The following is a 14,977-nucleotide window of genomic DNA, read 5'->3' on the forward strand; positions in this document are numbered from 1 at the left end:
GGACAATAAAAAACCCACTAATCTTTAAATCCACATTTAGAGATTAGCAGCTTTTTTTTTATTGTCCCAACATTTACTTTTATTTTTTTATGGCCAAACTTTTTTCAATAATAAAAAAATTAATGATACAGATTAAAAATCAATAATGAAGAAAAACTAAAATTACCATTGATGATATTTTCATAGATTTTTTAGTTACAAAAATAAGTCAATCTGGTGGACAATCACAGCCAACATACTTGTCAGAGGGTTAAAGTAATCACTGTAACAACAAAAGCCATACTGTGTTACTTTAAACTACACAAATGCTATGATAGAATGCACATGTCCTTTCTGCACTGAAATCATAGGATACCTGATTCCTGGGCAATGCGAAACTGTCACCCCTCTCGCCAGTGGACAAACCCACTGCTTGGCAGGTATATAGGTACAATGCATCACTGCATTCACATAGACAGTTATTCGATGTCAGTATGGATAAATGTTGTAAGTTAACCGACTTTGAAAGAGGGATGATAGTGGGTGCCCGATGCACGGGTTACTGTATTGCGGAGATGGTACAGAAGTTGCACTATCCCTGTTTGACAGTATCGAGAGTGTATTGGGAATATGCCATTTCCAGAATAACATCTCATCATGGACAGCACTGCAGGCAGAGAAAGATGGTGGATGAAACGTGGCCGTCAAATCTGTCTCACATTGTTTCAGCCAACTGGAGAGCGACAGTGGAACAAATCACCACCGACTTCAACGAGAGAGGTGCCAGAAACGTCTCCATCAAGACCATCAAGCAATCATTAGCCACAATAAGTTATGGGAGCCACCAACCCACCAGAGTCCCATTGTTAACACCAAGACACAGGACTCTACGCCTCAACTGGGTGAAAGAACATTGGCACTGGACCTTGGACAATTGGAGACGGGTCTTCTGGTCTGATGAGTCCTGTTTCCAGTTATTTCGAGTGGACGGGAGGATGTGTATCTAGTGGAAACTGCTCAAAGCTATGCACCTGTCATGTCAACAAGGAACTGTTCAGGCAGGTGGATGGTCGGTAATGGTCTGGGGTGTGTTCAACTGGCACACGTTGGGACCTCTGGTATGTCTAGATGCATCTCTAAATGGTCTGGGTTATGTGTCCATCCTTGCAGACCATCTCCATCCCTTCATAATCATCATGCACCCACAGGGCAATGGACTCTTCTAGCGGGAGGATGGCACTCCCTGTTCACCAGCCATGAACCCTGTGAAGCATCTTAGGGATGCTGTGGAAAGGTATGTTCGAGCCTTGGATCCTCCACCCAAGAATGCAATGGAATTATGGACAGTTTCCATCAGCAAGCATGGATGGAAATACCTGTGGAATGCTTTAGTGAACTAGTGGACTCAATGCCTCACTGTGTGACTGCCATTATCCGGACGGAAGTTGGGCCTACCCGTTACTAGGTAGGTATCCCATGACTTCTGTCCACTCAGTGTACATAGGGAGAAAATTTCTGTATCTCTGCTTGAGATCCTCTAACTACAATAGAGCAATGAGTATTAAACAAAGTCTGTTATTAACAGACAGATATTATATATATACACAAGTTATTCTCCAACACGTATTTGAGCACTAAATAAAAAATCAACTGGTTAGAAAAAAGAAATATCTTTAATATTGAGTATGATCCTCATAGACTTTAATGACATCAATAATTCTCGGGAGGACTTCCAACAACTGTTGTCTAAACAACTCTAAGGTATTCATTTGAATTTAGATCTGGGGTCTGGGCTGGAGATGACAGGTTCATCACATTATATTCTTGCCCAGTGATGTAGATGCCTCAGGACATGTTTCCTAAAGGTTGCATCATTTCCTGTCTGGTCTTAACTGCTTGGTTGCTTCACTCACAGGCGCCTCTGTAGCCAGGTGGGAAGGGGCAGCAGTGCATATCACACGCTTCTTGATTAGACTGGGGTTTGAGCCCGTCACCACCAAATACGGAGGATGCAGAAAGGTCAGGGAATGACCACCGCATATCTTGGAGCAATATGGCCTTAGTTGCTAATGCTCCTAAAAACCAAATAACAAACAAACAAACAAGCTTCACTCACCTACCTTCAATCCATTGATTTTTTTGGTTAGCATTAGCATTAGTAGAGGCATATGATGCAAGAAAGCAAGCTTATGCAGCATCAGCCAAAAAGGGAAAAAAAAAAACAAAAAAAAAAAAAAAACATGCTCCCATTTCACCCCTCCGTTCATTCCAAGTACCTGTCCAGTTCTTTAATTTATTTAGGCTGTCAACTTCCACAACAAAGGATGTAAGTCTGTTCCACCAACCAACCACCTGCTGGCTAAAGGCAAACTTCTGCACATCTATCCTACATCTGTCTTTCCTCAATTTGAATTTATGCCCTCTCAAATGATTATTCTGAGCAAGAGGAAGAATTCCATCAGCATTGAGCATGCTCAAACCATTCAAGGCTTTATACAACTCAATCAGATCACCTCGCAGGTGCCTAGTCTCCAGACACTGTAATTTGCAAAACTTAAGCCTTTCTTCGTAAGAGCAACCCTTTGTTCCATTCACTAATCTTGTTGCCCTTCTCTGTACTCGTTCCAACAGCTCTACATCCTTCTTAAAATAAGGCCTCCAGACCTGTATACAGTACTCAAGGTGTGGCCTGACCATTGCCTTATATAAGGGGATAATCACCTCCTTATCCCTGGTTGTGGGGATATTTAGAGGACAATGTGTACCAGGACAACATTTAAGCTGTGGAAGGTATAAAAGAGACAGAATAACAAAAACATGTTAGGAAAAATTCCAAAGAAACTGTTACAAACAAGAAACAATTCACAAAAAAAGTCTACAATTGTGGTATATTGTTGAAAAATACTTCATTCTGCAACAGAGCCATCCAACTGGAAGCTCCAAAACAGTTCTCATCTGCACTCAGATGATATCATGAACTTCTCCACAGCATGTTTGTTCAGAGCAGTACCCTAGAATCCAACACCTCAGGATTTCTGAGTACCACACCACTACTGGCTCATACATCAATACTTTCTGATGAAACTGCAAAAAGCTCATGCAACTTTTCTGTAAACTTTTAAATGTTTAACCCAGCTATCATTTAAATTAATTGATGATGAAATATGACAAAATGTATATGCTTTAAATTGTATCTGTGCCAATGCCATATCTATGTTAATAGATAACAATGGCATTATCTTACTAGCGAGGAAGTTTATGTAGATTAAAGCAGATAAATTTCTCAACAGCAATATAGTACATATTTCTGCTGATATAACAATACAGTTAATACTAATTATCTAAGAATATAATTTTCAGGATAAATCTAATTAATATATGAATATTTTGTATATTGTCAGACAGCCACTTGAAACTTCTATTAAACAAATCAAATCTACATTTTCATAAACTAGTGACATAAATCAGAATTTTTATTTTTGCTTTTGGAGAGAAAAAGATTCTTTACCTGTTATTAGATGCTTTCCATTATGAAACCATTCCACTTTCATAGTTGGATCTCCAACGGGAGTCAGACGACACTCGAAATGAGCCAATGTATTTTCAGGGAGTGTTAAGTCTTGAGGCTTTGTGATAAATTTAGGAGGCTGGGCTATGTCGACATCCATCCATTGTTCAGAAACTCTACTAGATGAAATATCTTCAAATTTTGCAATTTTTTCGATGCCTGTTTCCATTCCCTCAGGTAACTGCGTTTCCAGAATAATGCTGCGTTTACCTTAAATAAATTTTAAAATTAATTGTGTACACAATTTGAAACAACCACAGCTGTTTAGTGAAAATAAAATCAATCAAGCAAATTAAAAATATAACATAATTATTTCATGCAACACAACTTAAAATCTGAAAGTTGAATATTTTCTGATATGACTATGCACCTTTGTTAAAATGCTAACATTTCAAAACAGGTGGTGTGCCAATTTGTACAAAGAGTGCTGTGCAAAAAACTGTACCTTTCTTCTACATTGATAGCACAATGCTATTAAGCAGCAGAGCACGGTACTATTCTTTCCTTAAAGTTTAACTGTCAAAGGATAAATTTGGCTGTAAACTGCACCACACAGTCACTTTAACGATGTAATAGTTTTCTGAGCAATCAATTTTCCTTAAACTTTAATAGTCAAAGGATAAATCTGGCTGTAAAGCTGCACCACACAGTCACTTTAACAATGGAATAGTTTTTTGAGCAATCAATTTTCTTCTGCTTAAATGACACAGATGTGCATGTTGAACCACTTGTAAGGACAAAAAAGGCCCATCTATTTATAGAATGTTGTAGACCACTAATTACTTACCACATATTTGAAAGGATAAATAACCTACACAGCCTCTGGAACTGGCAAACAAGCAGCAGCTGTAGGAGAAATGTAAAGCATCTTCCATACAGATAAGGTGGGCAGATCAATGGCACTTCAATTTCAATCTATGATGATTTCTTCCAGCATGGCATAATGATTCTCAACAACTATAGTTTCTGAAATTTACATATCCATGTCCTGCAATCTAATTCTTCAAACCTAATGGGATCACAAACCTCTTGGGCTGAACATGCCAAGAAAAAAAATCCATAAAAATCTTCCAAGAACACCAGCTTCATGATCTGGGGTCTTTACCTTCCTGTTAAGATCATGATTCTGGCATGTGACAGTGAGAGTCAACTTATTTATACCCTGATCAGCAGGCTATATAAAAAGTTGTCAATTGGATAATAGTAATACATAATGTCTTCTGGTGGTAAAAACTATATGACCATGACATTCTTGAGTGCATAACTTCCTAACCCACCATCCAACCTAAATGTGGAATTACAGCTACTGGGGACCACCTGTTACTAACTCCAAAATTTCTTTACGATCAGTCTGTTTAAATAAAATAACCACCTGTTACTAACTCCAAAATTTCTTTACAATCAGTCTGTTTAAATAAAATAAGTAAAACACAAATGTATAAATTTGTTAATTATTAATACATGTAAATAGAACTTACTTTCACATTTCATAGTGCAAGTTGTGACTGCTTCTCCAAATTTGTTGGTGGCACGACAAGAATAGACTCCACTGTCCTCAGGATATACTGGACTAATTTCCAGCACAACAAATCCAAAATCATGGATAGTTCTAATGCGAGTTCCTGGGGAAAAGAAAAAAAGGTAAAATTTGTATTTCTCTGAAATATCACTTAAATATAGATATACTGTTATAGCTAATAGTGTCTCAGAACTGTCTCTTGTTTTCCAGATCATTATGGTGAATTCAAGATTCATCTTCCAGGCATAATAATGTTTAAATATGCATCCCTTTTTTGCAGCCAGGAACTCAATAACTGTGCATTGTTTTAACTATGTGTTCAAAGATGCTTCCTAAATGCTATAACTTGTAAACTAATAACCCCACAGAAAAACACTACTGCACATGTATTAAGTAGAATTTTATTTCAAAACTTAGTTGGAACTTGCTACATGTTTTAATGCCAAGGTTATGAATTGAAAGCATTACTCTTCAACTGCCCTCATACTACAATAATTTTTTAATATTTTAATTTTTTTTATTATTTTTATTATTTTATAAAAATATTAAAAATAATTTTTAATCCATCCAATTTGCAGAAGTTTCTAAATGGAAAGATTCATAATTTAAGGTCTCAGTAACATTCAGATTTGGAAAAAATTCCAAAATGCTAATTTTAGTTTAGGTTTGAAAGTTAGGGCTAATTTTTGTTTTTTAATTTTTGTTTGTATTTCTTAGGCTAATCTTAAAATCATGTATTATACTTTATCACTCAAGTTGACATTAACTCTGTAATGAAAGACAATACACATTATGGAAAATGCAGCACTACCAAATAACTCATGTAGTCAAAATTTGATATTGTATATCTATTTTATCTTTCTTCTACCATTCTTAATCCACTCCATGTCATTAATGGCCATAACTGCTATTGTGCTTGTATACAACAACAATCCCCTCCCTTCCTTACCAGTTTTATTTAATGATGTTCCTTTATAAACAGTGTATTTAAGATATATAAAAAAAAGGTAAACTGCAGCCATTATCAATCCACTGCAAGATAAAAGTCTCCTCAAAAATTCATGTTGGGGGAAATTTACCATAATCTGCTACACTGGTCCAGTGCAGGTTGGCAGATCGACTTTTTTTTTTTTTTTTAAAGCAGTCAGGGGCATTTAAATCTAAATTTGCAACTTTGTTTATAATTGTAAACCCCTGAGGGCAGTTACACAGTTATAAAATATATGTTTTTATAAAACAGAGCACTGTTTTTCTTTACCATAACATTCATTCAATTACAAGATAATTAACTGGATAAAAATTAATTTTAACGCAGTTCTTTTAATTATTTATTTATTTTTTAATATGCTACTTAGTGTTATAGGAAAGTAGCATGTAATAATAGGTCATACCTTCCCTCACTCCAAAAGTGCATGGGATGAAATCAGTGATAAAAATTGCAAGTTAATTTTTTTATAACTTATAAGGTTCATATTTAGTCAATTGCCAATGATAGAAAGAAAAAGTATACCTGCTCTAAGTGGCTTTCCATTTTTAAACCACTCCACCTTTAAATCTGGATCATCAGTTGGAGTTAAACGTGCTTCAAAGTGTGCATTTTCTCCTTCTCTTAGAGTGGTTAAATTCTCCAGAGGAACTGTAAACCTTGGTGCTTCTTTACGTAGCTCTTCAAAAATTTCACTACGTGATCGATAGAGTGATTCTTCTAGTTGCATAATACTTTCATTACCACCAGCCATTCCAGGAGGAAGTTGAGGTTCAAGGATGATGGAACTTTTTGCTGCAAAAAAAATATGAATAAAGATAATAAGCATATAAAAGCAATTTTTCAATCAAAGTTCTTCATTCAGTAGATTTTATTTTTGTTCACTTTTTATTGGAAATTGATCATTTAATTAAAGGCAAAAAAAAAAAAAAAATCACTTTATTTCAAATTCAAATCATAATCTTTCTTCCTTTTACCATTTCCTACAATTACTTCAGTTTACAGTGAACTAAATGAAATTAAGCTGACGTTACAGGCACTACTTTCCATTTCCTCTTAGTCAAATTTTCTGAGTTTCATATCTTTTCTTTATGAATTATATATATATACACACATGTATATATGCATATGTTTAATGAGGACATATTATATAATATTAATGTAATTACCTTAAATTTAACTTAGCTAAGGCTATCTTTTTTTAAAAAATACTTAAATATTTGAGATTAAACTTAAAAGCATTTTAGGGCTAAACCTCATCTTGCATAGAAGTTAACTGATGTACAAGTTCAAGTTAGTGCAAATGCATCATTTTAGTTGCATTTGCGCTTAAGTTTTAGTTGCAACTAAAATGATGCATTTGCACTAACCTGTACGTCAGTATTTGAGATTACCATTTCCTTAAAAGTAACTTGAAATTGAAAGTAAAAAAAAAAAAAAAAAAAAGTATTTTAAAGTTCAAATAAGGAATTCTTTACACAAAATCAAAATAAAAAAAAAAATACTAATACCATTTAATATTAATAAATCATACCCTCTATATGCATTTATGAATCTGGAGAGCATGAGAGTTCAAGAAATTTTCAGTTTCTAAATATACTTATAATTTAATCATGTAACTAAATATAAATACTAATTATAAAACTTACATTTGCAATATATGGTAGTTTTTGTGGAGTCGGTTCCAAGTTGATTAGTGGCTTTACAAACATACTCCCCACTGTCTTCTCCATAGCAGTACAGAATGTCAAGAATAACAATTCCAAAATCATGGAAGGTTCTAAACCGATGACCTAATGAGAAATAGTAAGAACTGGTTAAATTTTATGTAATAAATTAAACATTATATTATATTATTATTGTATATATCAGACTTGAATTTCTACAGATGCACCAAAAGCCTGTGGCCCAGTGCAGAAAAAGCCTGTGGCTTTCTTGCACTTATGGAGAATACTATTACTATTTTAGGAAATATACGAGAAGGAAGGTTGTAGAGAAGAGAAGTAAAATGGATATATGAGGAAGAGGAAAAGTTAGTTCTGTGAGTTTTGAGCAGAATAGTAAATGGATGCATGTGTTACATGTTCAAACTCATTTGGCACCAACTCAGAAGAACAGTGTCTGTGGAAGTATCTATAAAAGAAGCAAGTAAAAGAAACTGAACACCCATAAAACAGAAGAAGAGAGTGAAGAGTCTTTGTAAGAGTTGGGTCATTAATTAACCTGACTGCCTTCTTTTGAATAGAGTTGAGAATGGTTTCTGTGTTGTCATGCAGATGCAGGAACAACAGTCCATGGTAGAGTAGATTTCAGATTTGTACAGAGTGAGTAGTTGTTTAGAAGAAAAGTAATGCAAAGAGAAAAAAAAAAGGTTTTTTTGATGAAGAGGAAGCAAGATTTGTGAGGTACTTATGCCAAGAGAGATTAGAAGAAGGGTAATTCCTAATAGAGATATTAGTATTAGTAGTGACAAATAATGCAAGGAAGCAAGATTATATACCAAAAAACTACTACCCAACCCTATCTCTCCATTCCTCTAATAATATATAATTTGTCTAACCCTTCCTAAAAATTTATTCAAACTATTTACCTTAACAATACCAGATGGAAATTTGTTCCAACAAACAATAACTTTCTAACTGAAAATAAATTTTCACATATATATCCTAAACCCATCCTTTTTCAATTTAAATTTAGTTCTCCTTTCACGTGTCATCCAATCAAGAATTAAGACGCCACCCAGATTTAATTTACTCCATCCCTTAAATGCTTCAGCTTCAATCAGGTGGGTGGCATCCATCAACTTATTCCATCCCTTAAATGATTCAATCAGATCTTCTTGCAGGTGCCTAGTTTCTAGATGCTGCAATTTGCAGAACCAAAGTCTTAAGTCCAAAGTCAAAAGGGTAAGAGAACCCTTTTGTGTCCTTGAATTATCTTGCTGCTGTTCTTTGCATCTGTTCCAACAGGATCTGTTGGAACAGATGTAAGAAGGGATCTCCTTTTAGACTCTTTTTGTGAGAAATGAAACAGGACTGAGCTTAGAAGCATTAGAGTTAGGTTTCCTTTGTCCCATTGGAGAATTACTTTGCAATCAGCATTTAATAATTAGATATTTCAGAAGTTAAGGCCATTTGTGCATGACATGGTTCAAGGGGAGCAAGCTCAAACTGGAAGGAGGAATGTAGTGTGCTGTCATCAGCAAAACTATGGATAAGATTTCCAGTCAGTGAAAAAAAGGTCATTCATATACAAGAGGAAAAGAGTGGGAGAAAGAACTAAACTTTGGTGGAACACTAGGATTAGCAAAGAAGTTAGAAGACAGAGAGCCATCTAACATCACCTATAGTGAACAGTCCAAAGAAAACTGGAGACCCAATTGCAAAAAATATTCAGCAATCCAAAAGATAGGGCTTGTTTAGAAGATCTTTATGCCAAACATGATCAAAAGCCTTAGAAATGTCAAATTCAGCTGCAGGAGTTATACAAAAAACTTTTCTATCAAATTTGTCCAAAGATAACTAACATAAGCCAATATATCACCAGCAAATCAACTATAATGGAATCCAAAGTGGTGACTATTCATCAGATGGAAGATTGCAAGATAAATGGTAAATGACAATTTAATTGTTGAAGGTTGATAGATTTTCCATTACTTTGGACAGAGTTTGGGTAAGTGCTGAAGAAATGCCACGAGTTATGTCAGAATGTCTGTGTGTCTGCAATTCTGCCGGGGCATGATAGGAGAAATTATATGCTGAAAGCCTTGTGGATTAACTCAAGACTTGGACTCTGCAAGGCTTTTGGGTGGAAATTTTTTATCAGCTTGGCCTGTACATGTAGGTAGAAGGAATCTGTTTTGCAAAGACAGGATACATGTAAACAAAGGTGGTGCAAAGGTTTTTGCCAGTATCACTGAGGATACCTTAAAGGTTCAGGGAAACTGCTAGTTTGGGGGGGGGGATATGCGTTTATCTGATGAGTGGTCAAAGTAACGCTTGCATATATACCTTAAGTATTCTTGTTTGTTACAGGCAACAGATCATATTAGCAAGATGTTCTGAGGGCAGAAACGTTTCAAATGAGTGGGTACCTAATGCCAGGAGAGCAAGCTTCAAGGAGTGTATCAGGGTAGTTAACTATACAAGAACACTAAGTCTTAATTGTTTATACAGTAATGTCAAAAGTGTTGTCAATAAAATGAGTGAATTCGAACTGCTGGTTAGGAGAAGTAATGGTGGCATAATAGGGCTTACAGAAACATGGTGCCACCCAAAAATAGGGGATGATGAGTTTCAGTATGGTATGTACAATGTATTTAGGAAGGATAGGGCAGATAGAAGAGGTGGCGGGGTCATGCTTCTTATCAAAAGCAGCCTGAGCATGACGAAAACTTTCCCGGATTCAAAAGTTTTGCATGCTAGTATATAATCTGTATGGTGTGAGATAGTTGGAAGCAAAGGTATAATGAGAGTGGGAATAATCTAAAGGCAGGTGATTGTGAAGATTATGATGACAGCCTCTACATGCAAATAAAATAGGCAAGTTTGGACAAAGCTCATATTGCTTTTAATATAACTAATTTCATAAGTTACTGAGGGAAAAACTGTTAAATAAACATTAAAGATAAGGAAACATCAGGTTACGACCTTTGATGTGTGCAATTTACAAAATAGATACATCCCAGCCTCAGCAGCCTTGTTTAAAACTAATAAAACTAAAACATTTTTGAAAAATCTGTTTTTTAAAGGATAAATCAACTTACCATGTTTAAGGGGCTTGCCATTGAAAAACCATTCAACCTTTAGCCTAGGATCATTTACAGGTGTTAACTGTGCTTCGAAATGAGCACTTTGACCTTCAACTAGATTATTCAATGGCTGTATCTGAGTGATAAACTTTGGTGGCTGATTAACTACATCAACAGATACTTGACTACGGTACTGTGTATAGGAACCTTCTAGTTCAGCAATTTTTTCCAGACTCTGTGGTTGTAGTGAATCCCTCAAGATTTTTCCATAACCTATAAAAAAATAAAAATTTATATTTATTTATGTATTTAAAAATATTATTCTGTTTAAATTTTAAAACATTTAATTTTTTTTTTTTTACTGGATGCATGAAAATGATATACATATGTACAAGGCAAGTATAAGATAATTTATAGTCTTTTGAGGCCCCAAAATACTTGATTAAAAGGAGTTGAAAAACAAAACAACTTATAAAGCATCAGCCCCAAAACAAAAAAAAAAAAAAAAACTTTCCCACATCAATTGTCCATTTCCTAAAATAATCTGTCTAGTTCTTTCTTGAATTTATTCAAACTATCCACTTCCATAACAACAGATGGAAGTTTGCCACAACCATCCACTTGCTGAAGGCAAGCCAAACCTCTGCAGATCTATCCTGCAACCATCCTTCCTCAACTTGAATTTATGCTCCCTCACGTGTATTCTAAGCAAGAGGAAGAATACCATCAGCATTGAGCTTGCTCATTCCATTCAAAGCCTTAAACACCTCAATCAGATTACTTTGCAGATGTATAGTCTCTAGATGGTGTTTGTTGTTGTTGCAGAACTGAAGCCTTTCTTGGTAAGACCACCCTTTCATTCCCTTTACCAAACTCCTTGCTCTGCCCTGAACCTGTTCAACAGACTTACATTCTTCCTAAAATGAGGCCTCAGATCTGCATGCAGTGCTCAAGATGCAGCCTAACCATTGACTTATACAATGGGATAATTGCCTCCTTATCCTGCTAGCAAAGTTCCTGGATATCACTGACAACCCCCCCCCCATGAGCTGTCCTAGCAGCATGTCTCTACTGCTCAGAGAACTTAATATCTGACTGCACAACTACCCTCAGGTCTTTTTAATTTTCCACTACCCTGAGTGTATTACCACATAGCAGGTATGTTAATCTGGGATTACTGCTACCCATATGCAGTATCTTGCATTTGTCAATGTTAAAATTCAACCATCTGCCTAATTTTTCTAGATCTCGTTGCAGCAGCATACTTTGATTACTGTCATTAACCACCTTACCAACTCTTGTAGCATCTACAAACTTAGACAATAAGGCTGGCATATCTTCATCAAGATCATTAATAAATACAGAAAACAATGGAGCAGCACTGAACCTGGGGAACCCCAATAATAACATTAATCCATGAAGATGCAGTGTCCATTAATACATATATTAACAACTTCATCCCATAGTGTCCATTAATGCATATATTAACAACTTCATCCCATAGTGTCCGTTAATAACCACTCTCTGTCTTCTCCCGCTCAATCATTCATTTATCCACAGCAGTAATTTGCCCTTAATGCAACACTGCTCCAATTTATACAGCCGTCTTTTATGTGCAACAGTATCAAAAACTTTCCTGAAATCCAAGTACACACTATAAAAATTATTTTTTTCATTCAGTTCCTTTGTTACTGCATCATAATATTCAATCAAGTTGGTCAGACAATATTTCCCCTTAAAAAATTCATGCCGTGACTGCAGTATAATTGCATTCCTGTCTAGATGGCCTTGCATTACTTCTTTAACCAGTGACTCCATTATTTTCCTTGGGAAGCTAAGCTAACAGGTCTGTAATTACTCATGTCACCTTTTGATTCCCCTTTGTGAACTGGGTATACATTTGCACATCTCCAGTTCATAGGGATCTCTCTGGAATCCAAAGATGCTTTCCTAATTATGGCTAAGGGTTTACTTACCACCTTTGTTGCCTCCCTTAATATAATTGGATAGATCACATCCACCAAAGGCACTTTTTTTATGTTTAGTTTCAACAATTTCTCATATAATTTCCACTCAGTTATCACAAAATCATTTAGCGCTTTGTTAGAGTTTGATAAACTTTTGGCATCCCTTTCTCTAAAAAATTCTTCATGTGTGAATGTAGATGCAAAATATCTATTCAGTTTGTCAGCATCCTCAGCAGGATTATCAACAGTTAGACCACTGGCATCAAATGCAACAATGATTCAACCCCCTCCTTCTACTGTTAATATAAGCAAAGTATTTGTTGCTTTTTTTTGTATTTTTTTGCAGGTGACTTCTTGTAATCTGCCTTAGCTTGCCTAACCTCCTTTGGGACTTGATTGCAGACTCATTACCTGACACTTTATGGTGAGTTACTGAACCATTAATAATATATGTAGGGATACAAAGTGGATGCATACTGAATGTGATGGTGCCTCCATAGCCAGGTGGGCAGGAGCAGCAGTGCGTAGCACACACGCTTCTTGATTAGACCGGGGTTCGAGCCCATGACCACCAAATACGGAGGATGCGGAAAGGTCAGGGAATGACCACCACATATCCCCGGAGCAAAATTTATTCTTTGGAAAGAATAAATATTTATTCTTTCCAAAGAATAAAGAATAAAGAATAAAAGAATAAATAAAAATTTATTCTTTGGAAAGAAAGAATAAATTTTGTCTTCACAATGAAATATATGAGTGTTATTTCCTTGTGAAGAAAAGGAAATAATATTCATATATATGCACAATAGAGGAATTCATAATTTTTTAAAACAGCTGAATTATATTAATTTGTAAAAGTGAAACTTACCAGAACATTCCAGAGTGCAACGTGTAGTATCCCTTCCAAATTTATTAGTGGCAACACACACATATTCTCCAGAATCTTCCACATGTACAAATGAAATGTCCATTACAACATAGCCAAAATCACTCAAGGTCTTAATACGTGAACCTTGGGGAAAAAATAATATATGAATCATTTTTCATGGATATTAAGTAAAGAACACTATAAATTAGTAATTTTAATTAAAAGAAAATATCAATGATAATTACATTAAAAATGTTAAAAACATTAACTAAAGATTCTTACAGAACAAGGAATTCACATGGCTTAATATGCTATGATGCCATACTTAAAATAATTTTACAGATTATTAACATTAACAGATTTTTCTCACAGTATATAATGTTAGCAGTAATGAAAAATTTATGACAAGGCTATTTCTACCATTACAGATATTAATATACTGGATAAATAAATTTAAATATATTTATATTGAAAATAAATTTAAATATTGTGCATCAAAATTGAGTATTATTATTAGTTTATATGATATTACAATTATTTTGCATTTCTTAATATGAAATGTTGGCAGTGCTTCAGAACTAAATATTGAATGTGGTTTAGAATCTTAATGATTAAGTAAAAAGAAAGAAAAAGGGACATAAATATTATTACAATATTTGAAATAAGACAAACAAATCAATCACAGTTAAACTTTTATACTATGAAAAAAAAAAAAAAAAAAAGGTAAAGGCAAGTGTAAAAGGTACATATAAGTTTTTAAGATTTCAAAGGAAACTAGCAGATCTTTTTTTGTGAATGACATCAAAAATAGTTTAACAAGATGGAGGTGAGAATGAAAACAATGATAGCACAGTGTATTAAATCGAAATACAAACTATAATATACCAGATCAAATAAATCCAATTAAAAGCTCCCCTCAGAAATTAACATACATACAGAACTGTAAATCAATGTAATGTAAAGGAAAACAAATTCCCTCAAATAATAAACTTACTATCTCGCATTGGCTTTCCATTATGGAACCATTCCACTTTCATAGTTGGATCACCTACAGGGATTAGATGGCACTCAAAGTGAGCACTGTTTCCTTCTTTCAAGCCCACAAGGCTTTGTAGTTGAGTTGTGAAATGGGGTTTTTGTCCTCGACTACGGTCAACGCATTCTAATGTCACAGTAATCTCTGCTCTTCCCCATTTGTTTGTTGCACGACAAGTATACTCTCCTGAATCTTCAGGATATACACCCAGAATTTCTAAGACAACCATCCCAAAAGCATGTACAGTTCGGATGCGATATTCTATAAAGAAAAATATAAGTTAAAATCTGTAAAAATCAAAAATA

General features: G+C 34.8%; 1 protein-coding gene across 1 annotated transcript in view; it reads right to left on the reverse strand.

The window, feature by feature from the left end:
* The window catches only part of LOC150082232 (uncharacterized), a 1,008,282-nt gene that overhangs the window by 435,102 nt on the left and 558,203 nt on the right, over positions 1 to 14,977 (reverse strand). The window contains exons 88-94 of the mRNA XM_090379191.1: positions 14,631 to 14,933; positions 13,637 to 13,780; positions 10,817 to 11,074; positions 7,701 to 7,844; positions 6,577 to 6,846; positions 5,026 to 5,169; positions 3,488 to 3,757 (exon numbers count right to left, since the gene is read on the reverse strand). Of these exons, the coding sequence (XP_090235317.1) occupies positions 3,488 to 3,757; positions 5,026 to 5,169; positions 6,577 to 6,846; positions 7,701 to 7,844; positions 10,817 to 11,074; positions 13,637 to 13,780; positions 14,631 to 14,933 (1,533 nt within the window). The remainder of the gene's footprint in view (positions 1 to 3,487; positions 3,758 to 5,025; positions 5,170 to 6,576; positions 6,847 to 7,700; positions 7,845 to 10,816; positions 11,075 to 13,636; positions 13,781 to 14,630; positions 14,934 to 14,977) is intronic.

The sequence above is a fragment of the Mastigoproctus giganteus genome, chromosome 8 (genome assembly GCF_048544385.1).
Source record: "Mastigoproctus giganteus isolate SK-2022 chromosome 8, ASM4854438v1, whole genome shotgun sequence".
Classification (NCBI taxonomy): domain Eukaryota; kingdom Metazoa; phylum Arthropoda; class Arachnida; order Uropygi; family Thelyphonidae; genus Mastigoproctus; species Mastigoproctus giganteus.